Raw genomic sequence first — 20421 nt, forward strand, 5'->3', positions numbered from 1 at the left:
ATATTTAATTCACACTTTTTGTCATTTTCCATGGTGGGATTTGATCCTACATCCCTAAAAAAGTACGAGGTTTACCAGCTGGTTCCTGGTATGGCATGACTGACTTATGAAGAGAGACTAGATAAGTTAGGACTATATTCATGGAAGTTTAGAAGAATGAGGGGGGTATCACATAGAAACCTATTAAAATTATAAGACTAGGAGGGGTAAATGCAGGGAAGATGTTTCCAATTACTAAGGAGTCCAGAAGCACGGGTCACTGTCTACGGATGCTGTGTCAACTATTGGGACTGAGAGGAGGAGAAATTTCACCTGGAGAATGGCGAATCCGTGGAATTATTTGCCACAGAAAGCAGTTGAGGCCAAAGCATTTAATGTTTTCAAGAAGGCAGTAAATTCATTTCTTAGGGGTAAAGGAATCAAAAAGTATGGGGGTAAGCAAGAACAGGGGACCAAGTTGGGAGATCAACTGTGATTAAATTGAATAGTGGAGAATGCTCAAAGGGTCCAATGGTCCACTCTTGCTCCTATTTTCTGTGTTCCTGTTAACCTGAAATTATTTTTAACCAACCTGTGTGGACAAGTTATGATGCACGTCTGAGGCAGGTGCAGTGGTAGGAACACACCATAGTCCCTCAAGATATTTGTCAGTAGGAAACCAGTTAAGCTATGCCAGCTTCAGCAAGAAGCATTGGTGTAGAGATGGAAATATTTTCTGAGGTTTCCATAAGACATAGGAGTGGAAGTAAGACATTCGGTCCATCAAGTCCACTCTGCCATTTAAATCATGGCTGATGGGCATTTCAACTCCACTTCCCTGCACTCTTCCTGTAGCCCTTGATTCCTTCTGAGATCAAGAATTTGTCGATCTTTGCCTTGAAGGCATCCAACGTCCCGGCCTCCACTGCACTCCACGGCAATGAACTCCACAAGCCCACCACTCTCTGGCTGAAGAAATGTTGTCTCATTTCAGTTTTAAATTTACCCCCTCTAATTTTAAGGCTGTGTGCCCACGGGTCCTAGCCTCCCCGCCTAATGGAAACAACTTCCTAGCGTCCACCCCTTCTAAACCATACATTATCTTGTAAGTAAGTTAGTTTCCAGGTGGAACGGCACCCCTTCTTGCAGTTAGATGTTTTAAAGCTTTATAAACTCAGCATTGAGTTCAGAAACATCCAGCTATAATATTAGTCCCACTTTTGTTTATTTTGCCTTTGTCAGTTTTTGTTTCTTTCTTGTCAGAATATTTTTAATCAATTTTAAGGAAAAAAATCACATTGACATTATGCTCTAAATACTGGAAGAGATACACACACAGTTACAAAAGTATAAGTAGAGAAAGGATGAACGAGCAATCCAAACAGGAATTTATTGACTTGACTGAACTGCAACTGCTTGATGTGCCTCCTTTTCTAATGGCGCATTACTTAATCTGCTAAACATTTGAAACATTGTTGACGGTAATGCTATTTTACTTCATATAGCCTTATTTGGGTATGAATAGCAGTAAGAATAGTTACAATAAATTGCAAAAACAAGCTAAATGTTTTGTAATCAGTTTTCTCCCTTGTGGGAGATAATGATTCTTCATGATCTGATGTCATTAACACCTTCACAAGGGGCCATTGGGTCATGTCCCAAAAGTGAATAAAAATCTTCCCCATTATTTTGCTTTTGCTTTTGTTTTTATTCAGTTGATCCTTAATTCTTCACTTGTACCTCCTGGTTCACTTTTTTTACCCAATTGCCACTCTGTTCATCTTTGCATTACTGAATCTCTTCACATCTTGTGTCTCATCTTCCTCAGTTGTAGACCGTCCCTTTTGCACTTGTATCTCCCCATCTTCACCTACATGAAATTTATTATATCTGTAATCTTTCCCAGTTTTGATGAACTACCATTAACCTGGATTTTGCTGAACCTACTGAATATTTCCAGTATTTTTTGTTTTAATTTCACATTTCCAGCACCTATAGAATTTCGCTTTTTTTGCATAAGTGTTTAAAATTCCAACAATCAAAACAATTTTAGACTTGATTAACGCATCAGGACTATTTAAATAAGATGTTGTCTAGTTATCTTGCTCAGGTTCCAGTCCTTATGCAATGGTTACAATTAAGTGTAAAAAGATCCTTTATAACGATCAGCTTTGAAAGATACAAATATCCTTTCTATTATTGGGTTAATAATTTTGCTGGTTATTGATCTGTGGAAATATGTTCCAGATTTTAAGCAGCTAGAATTTGTCACTTTTACTATCGGTTATGTGCCTGACTATATCGCAAAATTTAGCTCCAGTTTAAGAGATGATGGAATTTGTTTTATTATTACAAGAGTGCAGTTAAAATGATATTGTATAGCTACAGCATTTTGAAGATTCAGACTAACTCTTTAGCCTTGCTGTTTTCTAAAACTAAGAAGAAAATGTTGGATGCACTCGGCTGCGTAGCTACTACAAGGAGAGCAGGCGATGCTTCGGCTACAACCATTAGATGTTGTCTCACCAGCTGAGTGCTTCAGAGCTTTTGTGGTTTCATATATGCTGCATCCTCAGTATTTTCCTTCTTGTGCACCTTTTGTACATGTCTCATTTGCATCTAGATATGGTTTGAAAGGTAATGATGTGTAAATTGTAGTTTATTCTTTTACTTCTACCCCAAGCTCCTGTGACATTTGGTAGCAGAAGTGCACTCATGATTTAAATGTAACTAAAAAGTTAATAAACATATCAAAATGCCAATTATGTTTGAATTGTACCATACTCAAAAATATTTCCATTTGACAAAAAAAGCTGCTGTTTGAAATAAAGCTTGTAAAAACCAAATACATGTTAAAAGTTGTGGTTAAAAATTGTGTTAACTAGTTAGAAGTTGTACATTGTTTTTGAAAACCCTGTTCATTCAGCATCACAATGGGCTGTTCTGCATTTTTAGTAATTGTCTGCATGTTGTGGAGCCTATGCCAGTGTCCGATCGGGATGTGGAGGCTTACTGTCTGCTGTGTGAGTGTAAATATGAAGAAAGAAGCACCACTACAATCAAGGTACAACTAAACCATCTGTATAATCGCTGATGAATTCTGCTCACCCAACTCAAAGCACAGTCTGCCAGCTCCTGTAAGAAGGGCTATTGCCATGGTTATCCCTCTATATGACTCATTTAGTGGTGTCTTGGAGCTGATTTGTAAAAACAGCTTTGGATTTTTTTCATATTCCTACTTCATGCTTAGAATTGTACAACATAGAGAGGGGCTGTTTGGCCTATTCCATCCAAGCTGCCAATTAATCCCACTCTTTTCTCATTTTTATAGCCACCCAAGTTTCTCTTTTTTCAACATTTAGATATGCATTTGAAAAATACCATTCAATGTTTTGGACCACATCTTTGAGACAGCATATTCCAGCTCATCATAACTTGCTACATAAAAACAATTCCTTATTCTCCCAATGGTTTATTTTGGCAGTTCTCAGCTCAAAGGATCATAGTCCCAGAATTCTGTAGCGCTCCCTGCTTTTGGTTGGGTTAGTGAAACTGGGAAGAGAATTTAAATTAACTCAGCCCCTGCAGGTTGATCAAAGAGATACCAGATTTGAAACTTCAGTCTGTTCTGGCTATGCTGGCATATATAATCAAAACAGAAGCCATGCTGCAATTGGCTTCACTGAGGAAAAAAAATAGTGGGGGTTTCCTTCTCCAGGGAATTGTTCTGAGGCCCTTGCTGAAATTATGCTTGTATGGGAATCAAATAAAAAGACCACCAAACTCAGCTATGACCATTCCTGCGTGAATAACCTATTAATGTTCATTTTGGAGTCATATACAGGCCCAACAGGGGAGATATTTCCTCTGACTGTGGGATCAAAATAGAGGAAAGCCATTTATAGTTGAAATGAAGAAAGGTTTTGTCACACAGAGGTAGTAAATCTTTGGTATTCTTAACTTCCTAAGGGCTTTGAGAATATTCGAGACAGAGATTGATAGATGTCTAGCTATTTAATGATAGCCTGGATATGGGGATAGCACAAGAAATTGGCATTGAGATAGGAGATCAGCCATGACCTAGTTGAATGGCAAACAGGCTTGATGTGCCAAATGGTCTTCTGCTCCTGTTTCCTATATTATTTTGATTGCCGACCCTTGCTGTAAGAAGTAGGGAGATAAAAGAACTGTCCACAGTTTGTTCGTATTGGGGATCATGTATACAACCTCACATATCTGTGCCATCTGATTCAAATGAATAATACTCCAAACTGCTGCTGTCCTCAATCTGAAGATTGTTTTTGAAAGGTCCAGAGTGACTCACTGGCTAACTGATAGACACAAAATTGAATTTAATGCTGAAAATATTGTGCAGCAATTGTTATTTAAAGCAATCAATTTCTAACATGGGGTGCAATGGAAATGGAAGCAAATGTGGAGTAATTGATTATGAACAACTGAAGATGCATTTATTCTTTGTAAATCTTTATTTGACAGGTGACAATCATCATTTACCTTACTGTTGTTGGAGCGCTACTAGTGTATATGGCATTCCTGATGATCGTGGATCCACTTATCCGAAAGTCGGATTCATACATTCAGCCTCTGCACAATGAGGAAGACACTGAGGTATGGGAAGTGAACTATAAATCCATCTGGATTTATAGATATAAGGTTGGGGGTGGGGGGGGGGATTTTTTTTATTTTGTGTTTAACATGCAATCACAGGTTGAATTTATACTCTCCATTTAATACCAGTAAATCAGCCTTTTAACATAGAATGAGGTTTTTTTCTTTTAGTTCTGTTTCATGTTGCCCTTCATTACTTCCCTTTGGTTTTGAAACTGTTACAGATAATGCCGGTGATCATGTTTATTATTCAATGTTCCATCTATAAGTAGGAATTCCACTTAAAAAGGTGTGCAAAAATTTGTATCAAAATGGAATTGGGTCAGAGTACAAAACCAAATGTGGATACTCGTGAGAGCTATAATCCAAAAATTTGAGATGAATGGCACAGTCCAGAGCTAATAGTGTTTTGGAATCTTGTTCCTAAATTTCATTGACAATCACTTAATAGGTCAACAGTCCACCCGTCCAGCTAAGAAGCAACAAAACAAAATTGAATACACTGTAATAACCAAATAACTATGCATTAAAAGTAAGCATGAAAGGAATTGAACTGGAGAAAAGATTCTTAGAAAGGGATTTGGGAGTGTAGAGACATCTAACTGAGAGTATGGCTAGAATCATGGAGTACCAGTTTTCAGAGATTACACTGTGGAAATAAGTGTTATAAAGCCAATGTAATTAATTATACTTGTCTCACTCTACATTGATTGTTCAATACATCATTCACCAATATAATGCTCATTACTCAGTACCGTATTCTGCAATGCAATATTATTCATCACTTCTGAAGTCAAAAAGAGAGAATCTATTACACTAACTTTTAAAAGTCTTGATATACTGCTTCAGGTCTTTGAGTTGGACTGTTGAATTGGAAATATATACTCCCAAAGCCATGAAGAAATGTAAAGTACTGAAGATTCTAAAAAGGCCTCATTTGATTCATAGCCTGTATGCAATTGGCAATTGAAGCAGAGAATTGCGAATGGTCACAATTCCTCCAGGCTGAGGAATAACAAATGAGACATTTTTTTGTTCCTTCTTGCCTGGTAGCTTCTACTGGAAACTACATATTTGCATGTTTTATAATTTGGGGTTTCTTTGCCAAGACCCTGAGCATAGTCAAAGTAGAAGAACATCAGCGCTAATCACTTCCCAGTTACTTGCAATACATTTGGCAGAAGTGTGGATTACTGGCTGCAAAGGATTAGGCCATATTGACTGTTGACTAGAAATGTTGCTTGAAAACATGCAGTAGTAGGGAGGTGAGGAAAATAGGATCCCACTCATCTGCCTTACCAACTCCACAATCTCTGCCACCAAGAAAGCTGAAATCAGTAATATGAAGAGAACAGCACCTCCTGCAGGTGATTTGCTATCTTGATTTTGTGTAACTTCATCTATTCATCAAAAGAACTGAAATGTTTACGAAGTATCATTGGCATTGCTGGAGTCACTAAAGTCATTTAAAGAAGAACATCTGCCATCCTTATCTGGTCTGGAATATGTGTTTCCAGTTCAACAGCGAAGTTGTTGGCTCTTCAATGTCTGAACAAGTCTCCCAGTTGTATCAAACCGCTACAAAGCCTGTAAAAAGGAATGGAACTGTACAGGACACCTGGCACTAGCATTGCATCAGACAACAAAAACAAACCCAGCTCTGTCAACTTGCAGTGACCTACTTCCTAACAGCTAGGAGCTTGTACCAAAATTAGGAGAGCTGATATACAGATTTTTCAAGGAACAGCCTTACATGATCATCGTCTGTAAGGTACAATTCTGCGATAATGTCCGAGACACCACCATCACAATCCCTGATTATATGTTGCCTCACCCACAGGACAGATGCACCAGAGGTGGTGATGCAGTGGTGTACAGTCAGAAAAGAGTTGTCCTGGGGATCTGCAACATCAGCTCTGGACTCCATGAAATTTTGGTTCAAACATTGACAGGGAAATGTCCTTTCTGATGCCCACCTCCCAGATACCCTGACAGATGAATCAGCAAACCCCCGTGTTAAACATCAGTTTGGGGGGAAAAAAATCTCTTAAGCGTGGCAAGTGTACAGAATGTACTCCGTTTGGGGGACTTCAGTGCCCTTTACCAGGAGTGGCTCAGTAGTGTCACAAAGCTCCAAATTAGTCGAGTCGTAAAGGACCTAGGTGATAGACTGAGTCTGCACATGGTGAGAGAACCAACGAAAAGGAAAAACATGCTTGACCTCATCCTCACCAATCTACCTCTCCTAGATGCATCTGCCCAGGAGACTAGTAGTAGTAGTTTTCAATTTTTTTCCTGGTGTCACTGGCAAGGGCAGAATTTTTATGTATCCCTGACTGTCCATGAAGAGAGTAACTTGCTAGACCTCTTAGAGGATAGTTAAGAGTCAACCACATACTGTTAGTTTTGAGCCACATCTAAGCCAGACCAGGTAAGAGTGACAGATTTCCTTCCCAGGAAGACTTGCCATCACTGACACCACCTTTTATGTTTCTGATATATTAACCAAATTTACATTCCACCAATACTGTGATAGAATTTGACACCATGTTCCCAGGCCATTAGTCTGGCACTTTGGATTACAAACTAGTTCAGTGCCATCATCACTGTGTCACTATATGCAAATACACAGTACTTGTGAAAATGAAGTCTCCTGTTTATGTTCAGGATACTGTCCATTATGTTGTATGACATTGTTGCTGTGCTGAATGGAATAGAATTTGAACAGATCTAGCAATTCGGAAAAAGTCCATGACGCACTGTGTGTCATCAGCAGTGAATTATGTCCACCAGCCATCTGCAATCTCATGGCTTGGCATATCCTTCACTCTGCTCCTACCATCAGCCAGGTGATCAACCCTGATTTAGTGAAGGTTGCTAGGAACAGAACTGAGCATACCTGAAATAATAGGAACTGCAGATGCTGGAGAATCAGAGACAACAAGGTGTGGAGCTGGATGAACACAGCAGGCCAAGCAGCATCTTAGGAGCAGGAAAGCTGACATTTCGGGCCTAGACTGTTCACCAGAAGGGTCTAGGCCTGAAATGTCAGCTTTCCTGCTCTTAAGATGCTGCTTGGCCTGCTGTGCTCATCCAGCTCCACACCTTGTTGTCTCTATCATTGAGCGTACCTGAAATTGAGATGTCATTCTGATAAAGCTGTAATGCAGAACTACTAGCATGCCAAACAGCAGAAGCAATATGCAGTAGAAGGGATAAGTGACCCTATAATAAGTTGATCAAGACTAAATTCTGCGGTCCTGTGATTTCCCGCTGTGAACGGTGATGGAAAATTAAACAACTAACAACAGGAACAGAACGCCCCATAACTGACTACATTCACAATGATGGGGGACTCAGCACATCACTACAAAAGAAAAACAAGGGTGAAGCGTTTGCAACCATCTTCAGCCAGAAGTTCTGAATGGACGATGCCCAGTTTTACTGATGCCACTCTTTAACCAGTTTGATTATTTTGATGTCAAGAATTAGCGGAAGGTTCTGGATACTGCAAAACTTATGGGCCTGACTACATTCTGCAACAGTACCAACAAAAGGAATTCCAGAATTACCTACACAAAGCTATTTCAGTGCAGCTACCACATTGGCATCTACCCAGCAATGTGTAAAATTGCCCAGGTGTCTCCTGTCCCCAATAAGGATGCAAAATCAAACCCAGCTGATTAGTTCCTACTGGTCTCACTCTGGGAAGTAAGGGCAGGAGTGTTTAACAGTACTGTCAAGTGGTGCCTGCTCCTTAATAACCGCCTCACTGACACTCAGTCTGAGTTCTGCCAGGATCATTCAGTTCCTGACCTCACTAAAACTTCTGGCCAAATATGGACAAAACAGCTGAATTCCAGAGCTTATGCTGGCAGCGACTGCCTTGACATCAAGACAGCATTTGACTGGGCATGGCATCGTGGAGCCCCAGCAAACTGGGAATCTATGCGCATCGGTTGGAAAACTCTCCAGTGGTTGGAATTGTTCTTACAGCCAAGGAAGATAGTTGTTGTAGGTTATTCATCTCAGTCATAGGATGTCTGTCTCTGCCGGAGTTCCTCAGGCAGTGTCCAAGGCCAAACATTTTCAGCTGCATCACCAATGACCTTCCTCCATCAAAAGGTCAGCTGTGAGGATGTAATGATTGTACAATATCCAACAGCACTTGTGGTTCCTCAGATACAGTGAAGCCTTTGTTCATATGCAACAAGATCTGGACAACTTCCAGGCTTGAGCTGATAAATGGCAAGAGTCAGCACTGTGATTTAATTTTTGAAGTTAAAGGTGGCACAGTGGCTCAGTGTTTAGCACTGTGCCTCACAGCACCAGGATCCCAGGTTTGACTCCACCCTCTGATGACTGTCTGTGTAGAATTTGCACACTTTCCCTGTACCTGCGTGGGTTTCCTCTGGGTGCTCCTGTTTCCTCCCAGGGTCCAAAGATGTGCGGATTTGGTGGATTGGCCATGCAGAATTGCCCATCCTAACCAGGAATGTGCAGGCTAGATGGGTTAACCATGAGATAAGATTGAGCTGTGGGCCTGGGTGGGATGCTCTTTGTTATTGTTATTGACGTGATGGGCCGAATAGCCTGCTTCCGCACTGTCGGGATTCTATGATTCTATGAAGTTTAATATATATTTTGCATTGTGCGTTTGGTAGTGAGGACCATAGCTATAATTTTATTTTAGAGTTTATTTGAGAGTGATTTTGCGAAGTCTGAAAGTGTTTTGTTTCTGTGAATTTTTAATAAATTATTACAATTCCTGAAATGAAGAGACAGATGTTCGGAGTTGATTGTATTTTTAAAAACCTGTTCCCAATTGATGGGGTGCAAGGATACTAAGAGCAAGACAAAATCTATAGGTCAGTCAACTAACGGAAAAAAACATTGAGTTTAGGGAACAGAGATAATGGGAACTACAGATGCTGGAGAATCTGAGATAACAAAGTGTGGAGCTGGATGAACACAGCAGGCCCAGCAGCATCTTAGGGAACTTCATGTTTTCTCTGAAGTTATAGTAATGGTGAGCTTAGATTGCAGTTAATTTTAGCTGTCTCAGGGAGAGATTCCAGCTGAAGGAAAATCCATGTAGTGAAAGTGCAGAAACTTATAGGAAGGAAGCCAGTTGAAGCTGTGCCAGCTGAGCAGGAGGGGTTGGTGTGGACTTGGGGGTTGCACTTCACTGTAGTATTTGGTGTTGTAAGGATGTTTCTGAGGTAAAGGAATTAGTTTGAATTTGAATTCCTTTCTGGTGTTTGTAATGAAATCTTTTCAGATTTTCTTTTCTGCTCAGAGAAATATTAGTTCAAATTTTTCATATTTTAAAAAAAATGTTTTGCTCTTTACATTAGAAGTGTACGGGCAGACTATTGTGAATAGGTTTAGCATCCGATCTTGGTTTAAAAAAATCTCTCTGCAATCTGACTGGCCCGGCATTTACAAATAACATAGGCAACACAAGTGCCTTCTTCAACAAGTGTGATTCTATTAATAGCTCCTTGAGCTTCAGTGGTGTTACGTCCTGGGTTTCCACTGAGCTGGACAAATCATATAAATCAGTGCCTACAAAGGCAGGTCAGAGGCTAGAAATTCTGGGACAAGTAACTCTGACTTCTTGACTCCCAAAACCCTATCAGCCATCTACAACACGAGTCCAGAGTGTGATGGCATACTCTCCTGCTACTTGCTTGATTGCAGTTCCAACGGTACTCCAGTAGAAGGACAAAGCAGCTGACTTCTATGGGACCCAAATCAACACCTTTTTAGTTTTTAATCCTTCACGCTAATGTACGTGGCACCTGTCTATACCATCTACAAGGTTTAGTGCACAACTTCCACAATCTTGAAAAACAAAGGCAGCAGTCTCATGGGAGTATCACCTGCAGGTTCCCTTCCAAGACACTGTATCTGGACTTGAAACTGTGTTGCAGTTCCTTCATTGTCTCTGGATCAAGATCCCTGCAGCTCTTGTTCCAGTGATGCTGTAGTTGTACCTTCCTCCTGACTAAAGTTTAAAACTCAAAGTAAAATTCCCTGGAGGAAGGTGTCTAAATAAGTTGCAACCTGATTTATATGGTTATGTTGACCCAGAAAGAACATATTTTACTGGTTTTACAACTTGTCGTGTATTCTTCTTTGTGGAAGTTCAGTATGAACTGTTCATTCATTTACAAGTGTTACTGATTTTTGTTTCTGGTTTTTCCTCAAGCTAGAACTTTCCTCTGTTGTGTTAACATAGTCACATCACCTAGATATTGTTTAATTTCAGTTAGAATTTTATTTTATTGTGTCAAAAGGTTGTGGCCTCAGGACTTATTCAAGATTATGGCGTTTAATACGGACTGCCATTCCTGTGCAGTACTGACAGACTGCTGCGTTGTCAGCAATGCATTTAGATGTGACACTAAGTTTAAACCCCTTTCCATTGAACTTAATTCAGGGTAATATTAACAATTTCATGGCAGTATTTGAAAATGTGCATTAAGTTCTCTTCACTTTTTCTTCCACTAATGCCACGACAACAAAACAGATGAACAGCTTGTTCACCTTACTAATATTTGTGAGAATGTTCTAGTTCAGAATGATGCCTGTGTTGCTTAGAGTTTAATTGTTATATGCAATAGATGAAGATCCTGTAATAATAATAATAGCATGCTGTATAAATGTGAGCCTTACATGTAGCGCTTGTGTTTCTGCTTTCTGGTTAACATCCCAACCACTGAACCCATTGTTCTAAACATTTGCTTTCGGAATAAAGTTTGTTAAGTATTTCCCCCTTTTTGTTATTTTATTGTTGGGTAACTACGTTTAATCTCAGTAAGTTTTTTACTTTGAGAATTTCTTCGTTTAATAGTTGTAGCTTTTAAAATTACCTGTGTAATCTAAAAATAAAACGTATATTTAAGATCAAACAACTTAAAAAAAGCTTACCACACTTCCTGCCACTCCTGTTTTAATAGATTTATTGCAGTCATTTCCTACTTTGTTTACAGTGTCGTGATGCTTCTAATACTAGGTTGGGTAAAATTTATTCATGCCAGTCTGTGTGAGGGCTGATGAGAGCCAATGTAGGTGGTCTGATGGTAACAAGAGGAAATGAATTTTACAAGTGCTTATTATGAGATAAGAAATCAGTGTTAGGCTGGTCAAATGTCAATGAGCAACACTCAGTCAGACACTTCAGGATGTCATCAGTTAAAAGCAATTTCCATTTATGTTTAAAGACATTACCTGGACTGAGTGGAACTTGGCAAGTTATCGCAACTTTTACCTTCTGTGGCTATGCCATGATGTTGAGTGGCATCTGAAATCAGATTTCGGTTTGTTTTCTGTGACATCCTTGACAAACCAATCTTCATTTTTATGTTAAGATAAAAGATGGAGCAAATTCTGGCATTCCTTTTACAGAAGAAAGCATAACTAAAACTGGAAGGCAAGAAAGTTTTATACTTCCTTCAATTTTCTGAAGAATAGTCTCGGCCCGAAACGTCAGCCTTCCTGCACCTCTGCTCCTTGGCCTGCTGTGTTCGTCCAGCTCTACACCTTGTTGTTTCAATTTGTTGACAGCTCTCGTTCTTTTTGAAGTTAATGTTATAGAACATAGAACATTACAGCACAGTACAGGCCCTTCGGCCCTCGATGTTGTGCCGACCTGTCATACCGATCTCAAGCCCATCTAACCTACACTATTCCATGTACGTCCATATGCTTGTCCAATGACGACTTAAATGTACCTAAAGTTGGCGAATCTACTACCGTTGCAGGCAAAGCGTTCCATTCCCTTACTACTCTCTGAGTAAAGAAACTACCTCTGACATCTGTCCTATATCTTTCACCCCTCAATTTAACGCTATGCCCCCTCGTGCTCGCTGTCACCATCCTAGGAAAAAGGCCCTCCCTATCCACCCTATCTAACCCTCTGATTATTTTATATGTTTCAATTAAGTCACTTCTCAACCTTCTTCTCTCTAATGAAAACAGCCTCAAGTCCCTCAGCCTTTCCTCGTAAGACCTTCTCTCCATACCAAGCAACATCCTAGTAAATCTCCTCTGCACCCTTTCCAAAGCTTCCACATCCTTCTTATAATGCGGTGACCAGAACTGTACACAATCCTCCAAGTGCGGCCGCACCAGAGTTTTGTACAGCTGCAGCATAACCTCTTGGTTCCGGAACTCGATCCCTCTATTAATAAAAGCTAAAACACTGTATGCCTTCTTAACAGCCCTGTCAACCTGGGTGTCAACTTTCAAGGATCTGTGTACATGGACACCGAGATCTCTCTGCTCATCTACACTGCTAAGAATCTTACCATTAGCCCTGTACTTTGCCTTCTGGTTACTCCTACCAAAGTGCATCACCACACAATTGTCTGCATTAAACTCCATTCGCCACCTCTCAGCCCAGCTCTGCAGCTTATCTATGCCTCTCTGCAACCTACATCATCCTTCGTCACTATCCACAACTCCACCGACCTTAGTGTCATCTGCAAATTTACTAACCCATCCTTCTACGCCCTCATCCAGGTCATTGATAAAAATGACAAACAACAGTGGACCCGACACCGACCCTTGCGGTACACCACTAGTAACTGGTCTCCAGGATGAACATTTCCCATCAACTACCACCCTCTGTCTTCTTTCAGCAAGCCAATTTCCGAAACAAACTGCTATATCTCCCACAATTCCATTCTTCCGCATTTTGTACAATAGCCTATTGTGGGGAACCTTATCGAACGCCTTGCTGAAATCCATATACACCACATCAACCGGTTTACTCTCCTCTACCTGTTTGGTCACTTTCTCAAAGAACTCAATAAGGTTTGTGAGGCACAACTTTCCCTTCACAAAACCGTGCTGACTATCCCTAATCAATTTATTCTTTTCTAGATGATTATAAATCCTATCCCTTATAACCTTTTCCAGCACTTTACCAACAACTGAGGTAAGGCTCACTGGTCTATAATTACCAGGGTTGTCTCTACTCCCCTTCTTGAACAGGGGAACCACATGAGCAGTTAAAACTATTTTCCATACACCTGTGATGGGCCCGATTGAACATGAGCCTGTACCTAAGTCTCTTCAAGTGGACAATGCCACACAGACTAGAAACTGCGCTGAGTTGATCAGCGCAATATTGGAACCCTCGTACTCCATGAGACTGATGGGAATAACAACCAGGTTTTTATTTTGCTTGCAGTTATTATCTGCGAACTCTCGTTAGGAAACCTGTGACCATTGTAGTGGCGAGATTAAGATCAGGTTCCAGGTTGCCGCTGCTCTCCTAATCACCTAACTGTCAGCACACTGTCAGGCGCACTCACAGGTAATAATTCAGATAAGCTACCAGAGAGCTTTTGAAACTCAATTCTCACCCTCAACATTTGTGCCTTGAAGATGGGAGGAACTAGAAAGAATGGTTTTACAAGTAAAAATTGTATGATTTATGAGATAACAAGGTGTGGAGCTGGAGGAACACAGCAGGCCAAGCAGCATCTTAGGAGCAAGAAAGCTGATATTTCGGGCCTAGACCCCCCCCCCCCTTCAGAATCTAGGCCTGAAATGTCAGCTTTCCTGCTCCTCAGATGCTGCTTGGCCGCTGTGTTCATTCAGCTCCACACCTTGTTATCTCAGATTCTCCAGCATCTGCAGTTCCCGTTATCTCTCACTATACAAATTATACTTGTTTTGGCAAGTGAATGTCATGAAGTATGGATTTAGTTTGATTTGATCATTACTGCAATCATTAATCTATCCCATTCATGATTAAAAACGAATGTTACAGTCCTTCAAAGAAGGTGTGGCCATATACCAGGAGAGACTGAAAACAGACTACATCCTTGACATTAGCCAATCTTCATTTTTATCTTAAGATAAAAGATGGAGCAAATTCTGACATTCCTTTTACAGAAGAAAACATAACTAAAGCTGGAAGGAAATAAAGTTTTACTTTATAAAACTCAACGTGCTCCAAGTTAGTGGAATAGGAAGGCTGACCTCTATATGCTTGTCTCACCTGCATAATAATGAACCTTCCTCATTAAATTCAACTTTTCATCCTTTTTTTTCAAAGAAATAAGACAATTCCTAAAGCCCAATGCTGGAACTTGTTCAGTGACAGATACACAAGTACAAGATTAGTCTGGTGTAAGAGTAATTTTTTCCCCTCTATGCAGAAACAAAACTGTTCAAGTTATATCTCCACTTATTTGCTTTGGGGTCTTAATAACAATAAAGAGAAACTTTGTTTTTTCATGGGAAGCTCAGGTAGCAGTTATTGCTCGTCCCTAGTTGTCACTGAGAAGGTGAGCCACCACCTTGAACCATTGCAGTCCATTTGTTGTAGGTTCACGCACAATACCATTAGGGAGGGAATTCCAGGATCTTGACCCAGCGACACTAAGAGCAGCATCATACTTAGTGGTCAGAATGATGAGTGGCTTGGAGGAGATCTAGCAGTTAATGATGGTTCCATATATGTGCTGCTGCTGTCCTTCTAGATGGCATGATTGAGAGTTTGGATGATGTTGTCTAAGGAGCATTGGTGAATTTCTGCCATCCATCTTGTAGAAGGTCCACACTGCTGGTACTGAGCACTGGTGATGGAGGAGGGTGAATGTTTGTAGATTTGTTGCCAGTCAAGAAGCCTGCTTTGTTCTAGGTGGTGCCAAGCATCTTGTGTGTTATTGAAGTTGCACTCATCCAGCAGGTGTGGAATAGTTCATTACACTCCTGACTTGTGCTTTCTAGATAATGAAGAGACTTTGGGGAGTCAGGAGGTGAGTCACTTGCTGCAAGATTCCTAGCCTTTGACTTTTTTGTGTTGTAGTAGTGTTTATATAGCTAATCAAGTTCAGTTTCGAGTCAGTCTGACACCCAAGCTGTTTGTGGGCGATTTGGCAGTGATAACAGAATTGGATGTCAGGGGGCGATGGTTGGAGAATGTTTTTTACTTAATGTGGCATGAATGTTACTTGCCACTTGTCAGCCCAAACCTGGATTTTGTCCAAGCCCTGTTGCAATTGGACATTGACTGCTTCAGGGTCTGAGTAGTCAAGAATGGTGCAAACATCTTTGTCCATGATCTTATGATGGAGGGAGAGTCATTGATGAAGCACTTGAAGTTGATTAGGCTAGATATTTGAGTTGGGCAGCAATGTGTACTATCTACAAGATGCACTGCAAAAAATCACCAAAGATCCTTAGACCGCACCTTCTAAAGCTATGTCCACTTCCATCTAGAAAGACAAGAGCAGCAGATACTTGGGAACACCACCACTTGCAAGTTCCCCTCCAAGCCACTCACTATTCTGGCAAGGAATTATATCACGTTCCTCCACTGTTGCTTGGTCAAAATCCTGACATTCCCTCTCTAAGGGGTTTGTTGGTCAACCTACGAAATGTGGACCATGGCAGTTCAAGAAGGCAGCTCAAATCTACCTTCTCAAGGGCAACTAGGAACCAGCAATAAATACTGGCCAGCCAGCGATAACCGCATCTCATGAGTGAATTTTAAAAATCTTCTGCTTCACTGTGCTGTCTTCCTTCATTAATATTTCTTCACAAGACACGTGTGCAGTAAGTGAACTGTACTTAACAAAAACCAAAAGGACTGTGGGCGCTGGAAATCAGAAATAAAAACAGAGCCAGCTGGAAAAGCTCAGCAAGTGTGGCAGCATCTCTGGAGAGAAATCAGAGTTAACATTTAGGTTCCAGCGACTATGCTACAGAGCTGATGGTGGCTAGGCAAATGATGGATTTTATGCAGAAGATAGGGTGCAGGATTGGGATAAGTGGTAAATAGGTGGACATAGAGCCCAGAGAAAGAACAACAGTTGGACAGACAAAGGAGTGGATAAGAATGAACCAAGGGGACTGAATAGATACTTAATTCATGGTGAACAAGGTAATAGCAGACCATGTGATAACAAGATAACAAAGTGTGAAGCTGGATGAACACAGCAGGCCAAGCAGCATATCAGGAGCACAAAAGCTTTTGTGCTCCTGAGATGCTGCTTGGCCTGCTGTGTTCAACCAGCCTCACACTTTGTTATCTTGGATTCTCCAGCATCTGCAGTTCCCATTATCTCATGTGATAACAAAACCTGGTATGTGTGGGTTGGGGTATGGGAGAAGGTGTCCCAAGTCCTAAAATTGTAAAACTCGAAATTGAGTCCAGCAGGCTGTACAGTTCCCAGGTGGGAAATGAGGTGGTGTTCTTCCAGGTTGCGCAGAGCTTCGCTGGGCCACGGCAGCAAGCCTGACAGATATTGGCCAGGGAACAACGTGGTGTTTTGAAGTGGCAGGCAGTTGGAAGCTTGGGGTCTTTTTTTCCTGTCAGCAGAATGTAGATGTTCCACAAAGCAGTCCCCCAGTCTATGCTTCATTCCCAATGTAGGGGAGACCATGTTGTGACCAGTGAATGCAGTAGACTAGATTGAGTGAAGTGCCGGTTAAAGCCCTGCTTCACCCGGAAGGTGTTTTTGAGCCCTTGGATATTGAGGAGGGAGGAAGTAAATGGGTAGGTGTTACAACTTCTGTGGTTGCAGGGGAAGGTGCGATGAGGCTGTGGGTGGCTATGGGAGTGAATGGATCTAAGTGTCCCAAAGGGAGCAGTCTTTGTGGCAGCCTCACAAGGAGGGGAGGGAATATGTGTCTTATGGTGACTTCCCACTGTATTAGTGGTTTGTATTCAGTAGTCTTCTATAATGCCTTCCTGTCTAAACCTTAAAACTTCTTTATTTTTGGAGCTTTTCGCTTAATGTTTAAGCCACTCAGGACTTTGCCTCTGTCCTGGCTGTTTTGGAAACCACTAAATTGCACTGCTAATCTTTACAAGTCATTTTTCTGAATGACTTGAGTCCCTCTGCAAGAAAACTATTCTCTCACATGCTGCTTGGCCTGCTGTGTTCATCCAGCTCTACACCTTGTTATCTCAGATTCTCCAACATCTGCAGTTCCTATTATTCCCACTCACTGACCTTCTGAGTTGCTATCCCTTTCTAAAAGAACTTGTATCTGTCTCCTTACATAGGACACCTAGGCAACAGCCCTTTTTTTAACCCTTTGTTTTCTAAATCACTGAACTATTCACCTCAGTGGCTTTTATTAGAAGCCTAATTTAGATGCATGTTTGCCACTTTCCAGACAACCTCTCCTTGTAAACACACACAATATAGAATTCAAAGCTACACATGGTTTTCTTTACTTTAGAACCCAAGTTTCCAAATAATAATAATTAATGAACCTTAACAACCAAAGTAACATTCTGTGAATAAAGTGGAACAGGTGGATGTACTGTACTTAAATTTCCAAAAGTCTTCAATAAGATGCATTATCAAAGAGTACTGTAAAACATGAAAGCTCCTGATTTAGGGATAGCATATTGGTGTGGATAGAAGATTGGCTGACTAACTGGAAAGACAGAACAGGTATAAATGGCCATTTTATAGTTTGCTGGATATAACAAGTAGTGTGCCATAGGGATCAATGCTGGGATCCCACCTGTTTGATCTGTATAAATGACTTGGATGAAGGGTCTAATGGTATGATTGACAAGTTTACCGTTGATACAGAGATACCAGAAAAGTAAGTTGTGTAGAGATCAAAAGAGGCAAGCAGTGTTTATAGACAGCTTAAGTGAAGGGCTAAGTTCTGACAAATACAGTATTCTGTGGGAAATGAGAAACTTTTCCATTGTGGCAAGAAGAATAATAAAAGCCCATTGTCTAAATGGAAAAAGATTGCAGACCTTTGAATTACAGGGGGAACTGCGTGCCCTCTTCATGAATCATGTAAGATTAATACGCACATGGAGCAATTAAGTAGAAAAGCTAGGAGAATAGTATCATCTTTAGTGAAGGGGAATTGAATATAAAAATAGGGAGGCTATGCTTCAGTTAATGAAAGCACATATAGGGCACTTTGTGCACTGTTGGTGTCCTCATCTAAAAAAGGATATAAATGCACTGAAAGCAGTTCAGAGAGGGTATACTAGACTAGTGTATAGCAAGAGCAAGGTGTCTTATGAGGGAAAAGTTGACCAAGTATGGCTTGTATCTGCTGGAATTTAGAAAGGTAAAAGATGATTTGGTTGAAACGTACAAAAACCTGTGAAGGACCAAGGCAGTGAAAGGTTATTGAATGTTTGCAGGAATATGAAGTAAGATCAGGTGTGATCTTATACGGTGGTACAGTAGGATTGAGGGCCAGCTGCTACTCCTAACTCATATATGTGCAATCATTTTCTGTCACTAGTGACAAGTGGATCATCCATTCTACCTCTTTCTGATAACCATATCATTGTGGATGTCAGTATTCAGCCAATTCACTACACTCTGAAACTGTACTAGTGCAGGAAAGGTTATGGATTGCAACAATGTGCCAGCTACAGTGATGAAGATTTGTGCCCCAAAATACTTCTGCCAAGCTGTTTCAGTGTAGTTACGCCACTTGCATCGACCTCGCAAATCGCATTAATATATCCTGTCGGCAGGGAAAATCCAATCTGACTAGTTATTATTGCTATCAGCTTTTTCTTAGTAAACAGTAAAGAGATGAGGTGTGTCCTAAACTGTACCACGATTTGGATGATTTAGCTCCAGCAGTCATTACAACCTTTGTCTGATATGGACAGGGAGGCTGAATTCCTGAGTAGCATATGCTAAACATGCCATTGCTACCACTTAGAAAGGTAAAGGCAAATAGTGCATGGGAGTGCCAGTGCTTCCAAATTTTCCTCCAAGTCACATGCCAACGTGACTTGGAAGTATATCAGTGTTCCCTCATCAAATCAAAAACCCAGAACTCCTTTTGCTTAAACAGCCTTAGGGAGCAGCACTTCAAGAAGCAGACTCACCACCACCTTCTCAAGGGTAAATAGGAATGCTCAATAAAAGCTATCATTTATGTAAAAAAAAAAGCTCTGTGGTTTTATAATTAAGTTTTCAAAACTATGGAAAATTGTTGGCATGTTCAAATTTTACTACTGTCCAGCTTTACATCAATTCACATTAAGTACTGTATAAGTGCAAACCTAGCCTTGATGTACAGAAACTGTAGTTGTCTGGTAATGGGTGGTGGTGGGAAATTTAAGACAATAAACTGAAAATGCAATATTCAAGTAGTTTACTACTACTTAAGACCAAAGTGTACTGATTCCCTGGAGGAGTCCAGTGTGTGGGTGGCCTGTGAGACATGTCAAACTACTGTGATCTCAATGTATCTTGCTTCTCCCTTGCTATGTGAACACTTGCAGAGGTTCACAATGGGCTGTTGCAGTTGAGGAGTTTGATCTGCTAAATAGCTCTAGCTGATAGCAGAGCTTTTGTATATTATGTGAATGGCGAATGCTGAAGCAGCTTTCTTGTAGCTACTTCCTGAGTTTGTGTATCCGTGTAGATTTGTATCTTTATACTTGAATTATATAAATTCAATTGATATAAATATAAACAGTTGCTGAGTGTTTGGTGTTTTGACATTTTACTTCTCTTTGGTATTTTTGACCTTGGATTATTTTGTTTGTTTGAATCTACTTTTGCTTGAGTAAAGCTCAAACTGTCAGTTTGGAGGAAGTATGCTTGTTTTCGGTTGTGCAATTGCATTCCTGCTATAAGATGTGAATTAATCCTTTGAGTGCAGGGCGGAGATCTGAATCTGTCTGGCAGGTTGTCTTGTCATGAGACGTTTGAGTTGCCCTTACAGTCCTGGTTTTAATGCCTTACTGGTCAGTTTTTCTTTGTAGTCCGTGATTCTACTTGAGGGAGACTCTTTGATCTACACTTGTGCTATTTTCCAATTTTTATTTGTTAC

The 20421-nt window shown here is 40.6% G+C and overlaps 1 protein-coding gene across 1 annotated transcript in view; it reads left to right on the forward strand.

Moving 5' to 3' along the window:
* The window catches only part of tmem9 (transmembrane protein 9), a 73353-nt gene that overhangs the window by 34489 nt on the left and 18443 nt on the right, over nucleotides 1-20421 (forward strand). Inside the window, exons 3-4 of the mRNA XM_048553271.2 lie at nucleotides 2935-3043; nucleotides 4477-4608. Coding sequence (XP_048409228.1) covers nucleotides 2935-3043; nucleotides 4477-4608 — 241 coding nt within the window. The remainder of the gene's footprint in view (nucleotides 1-2934; nucleotides 3044-4476; nucleotides 4609-20421) is intronic.

Source organism: Stegostoma tigrinum, chromosome 21, assembly GCF_030684315.1.
Source record: "Stegostoma tigrinum isolate sSteTig4 chromosome 21, sSteTig4.hap1, whole genome shotgun sequence".
NCBI lineage: Eukaryota > Metazoa > Chordata > Chondrichthyes > Orectolobiformes > Stegostomatidae > Stegostoma > Stegostoma tigrinum.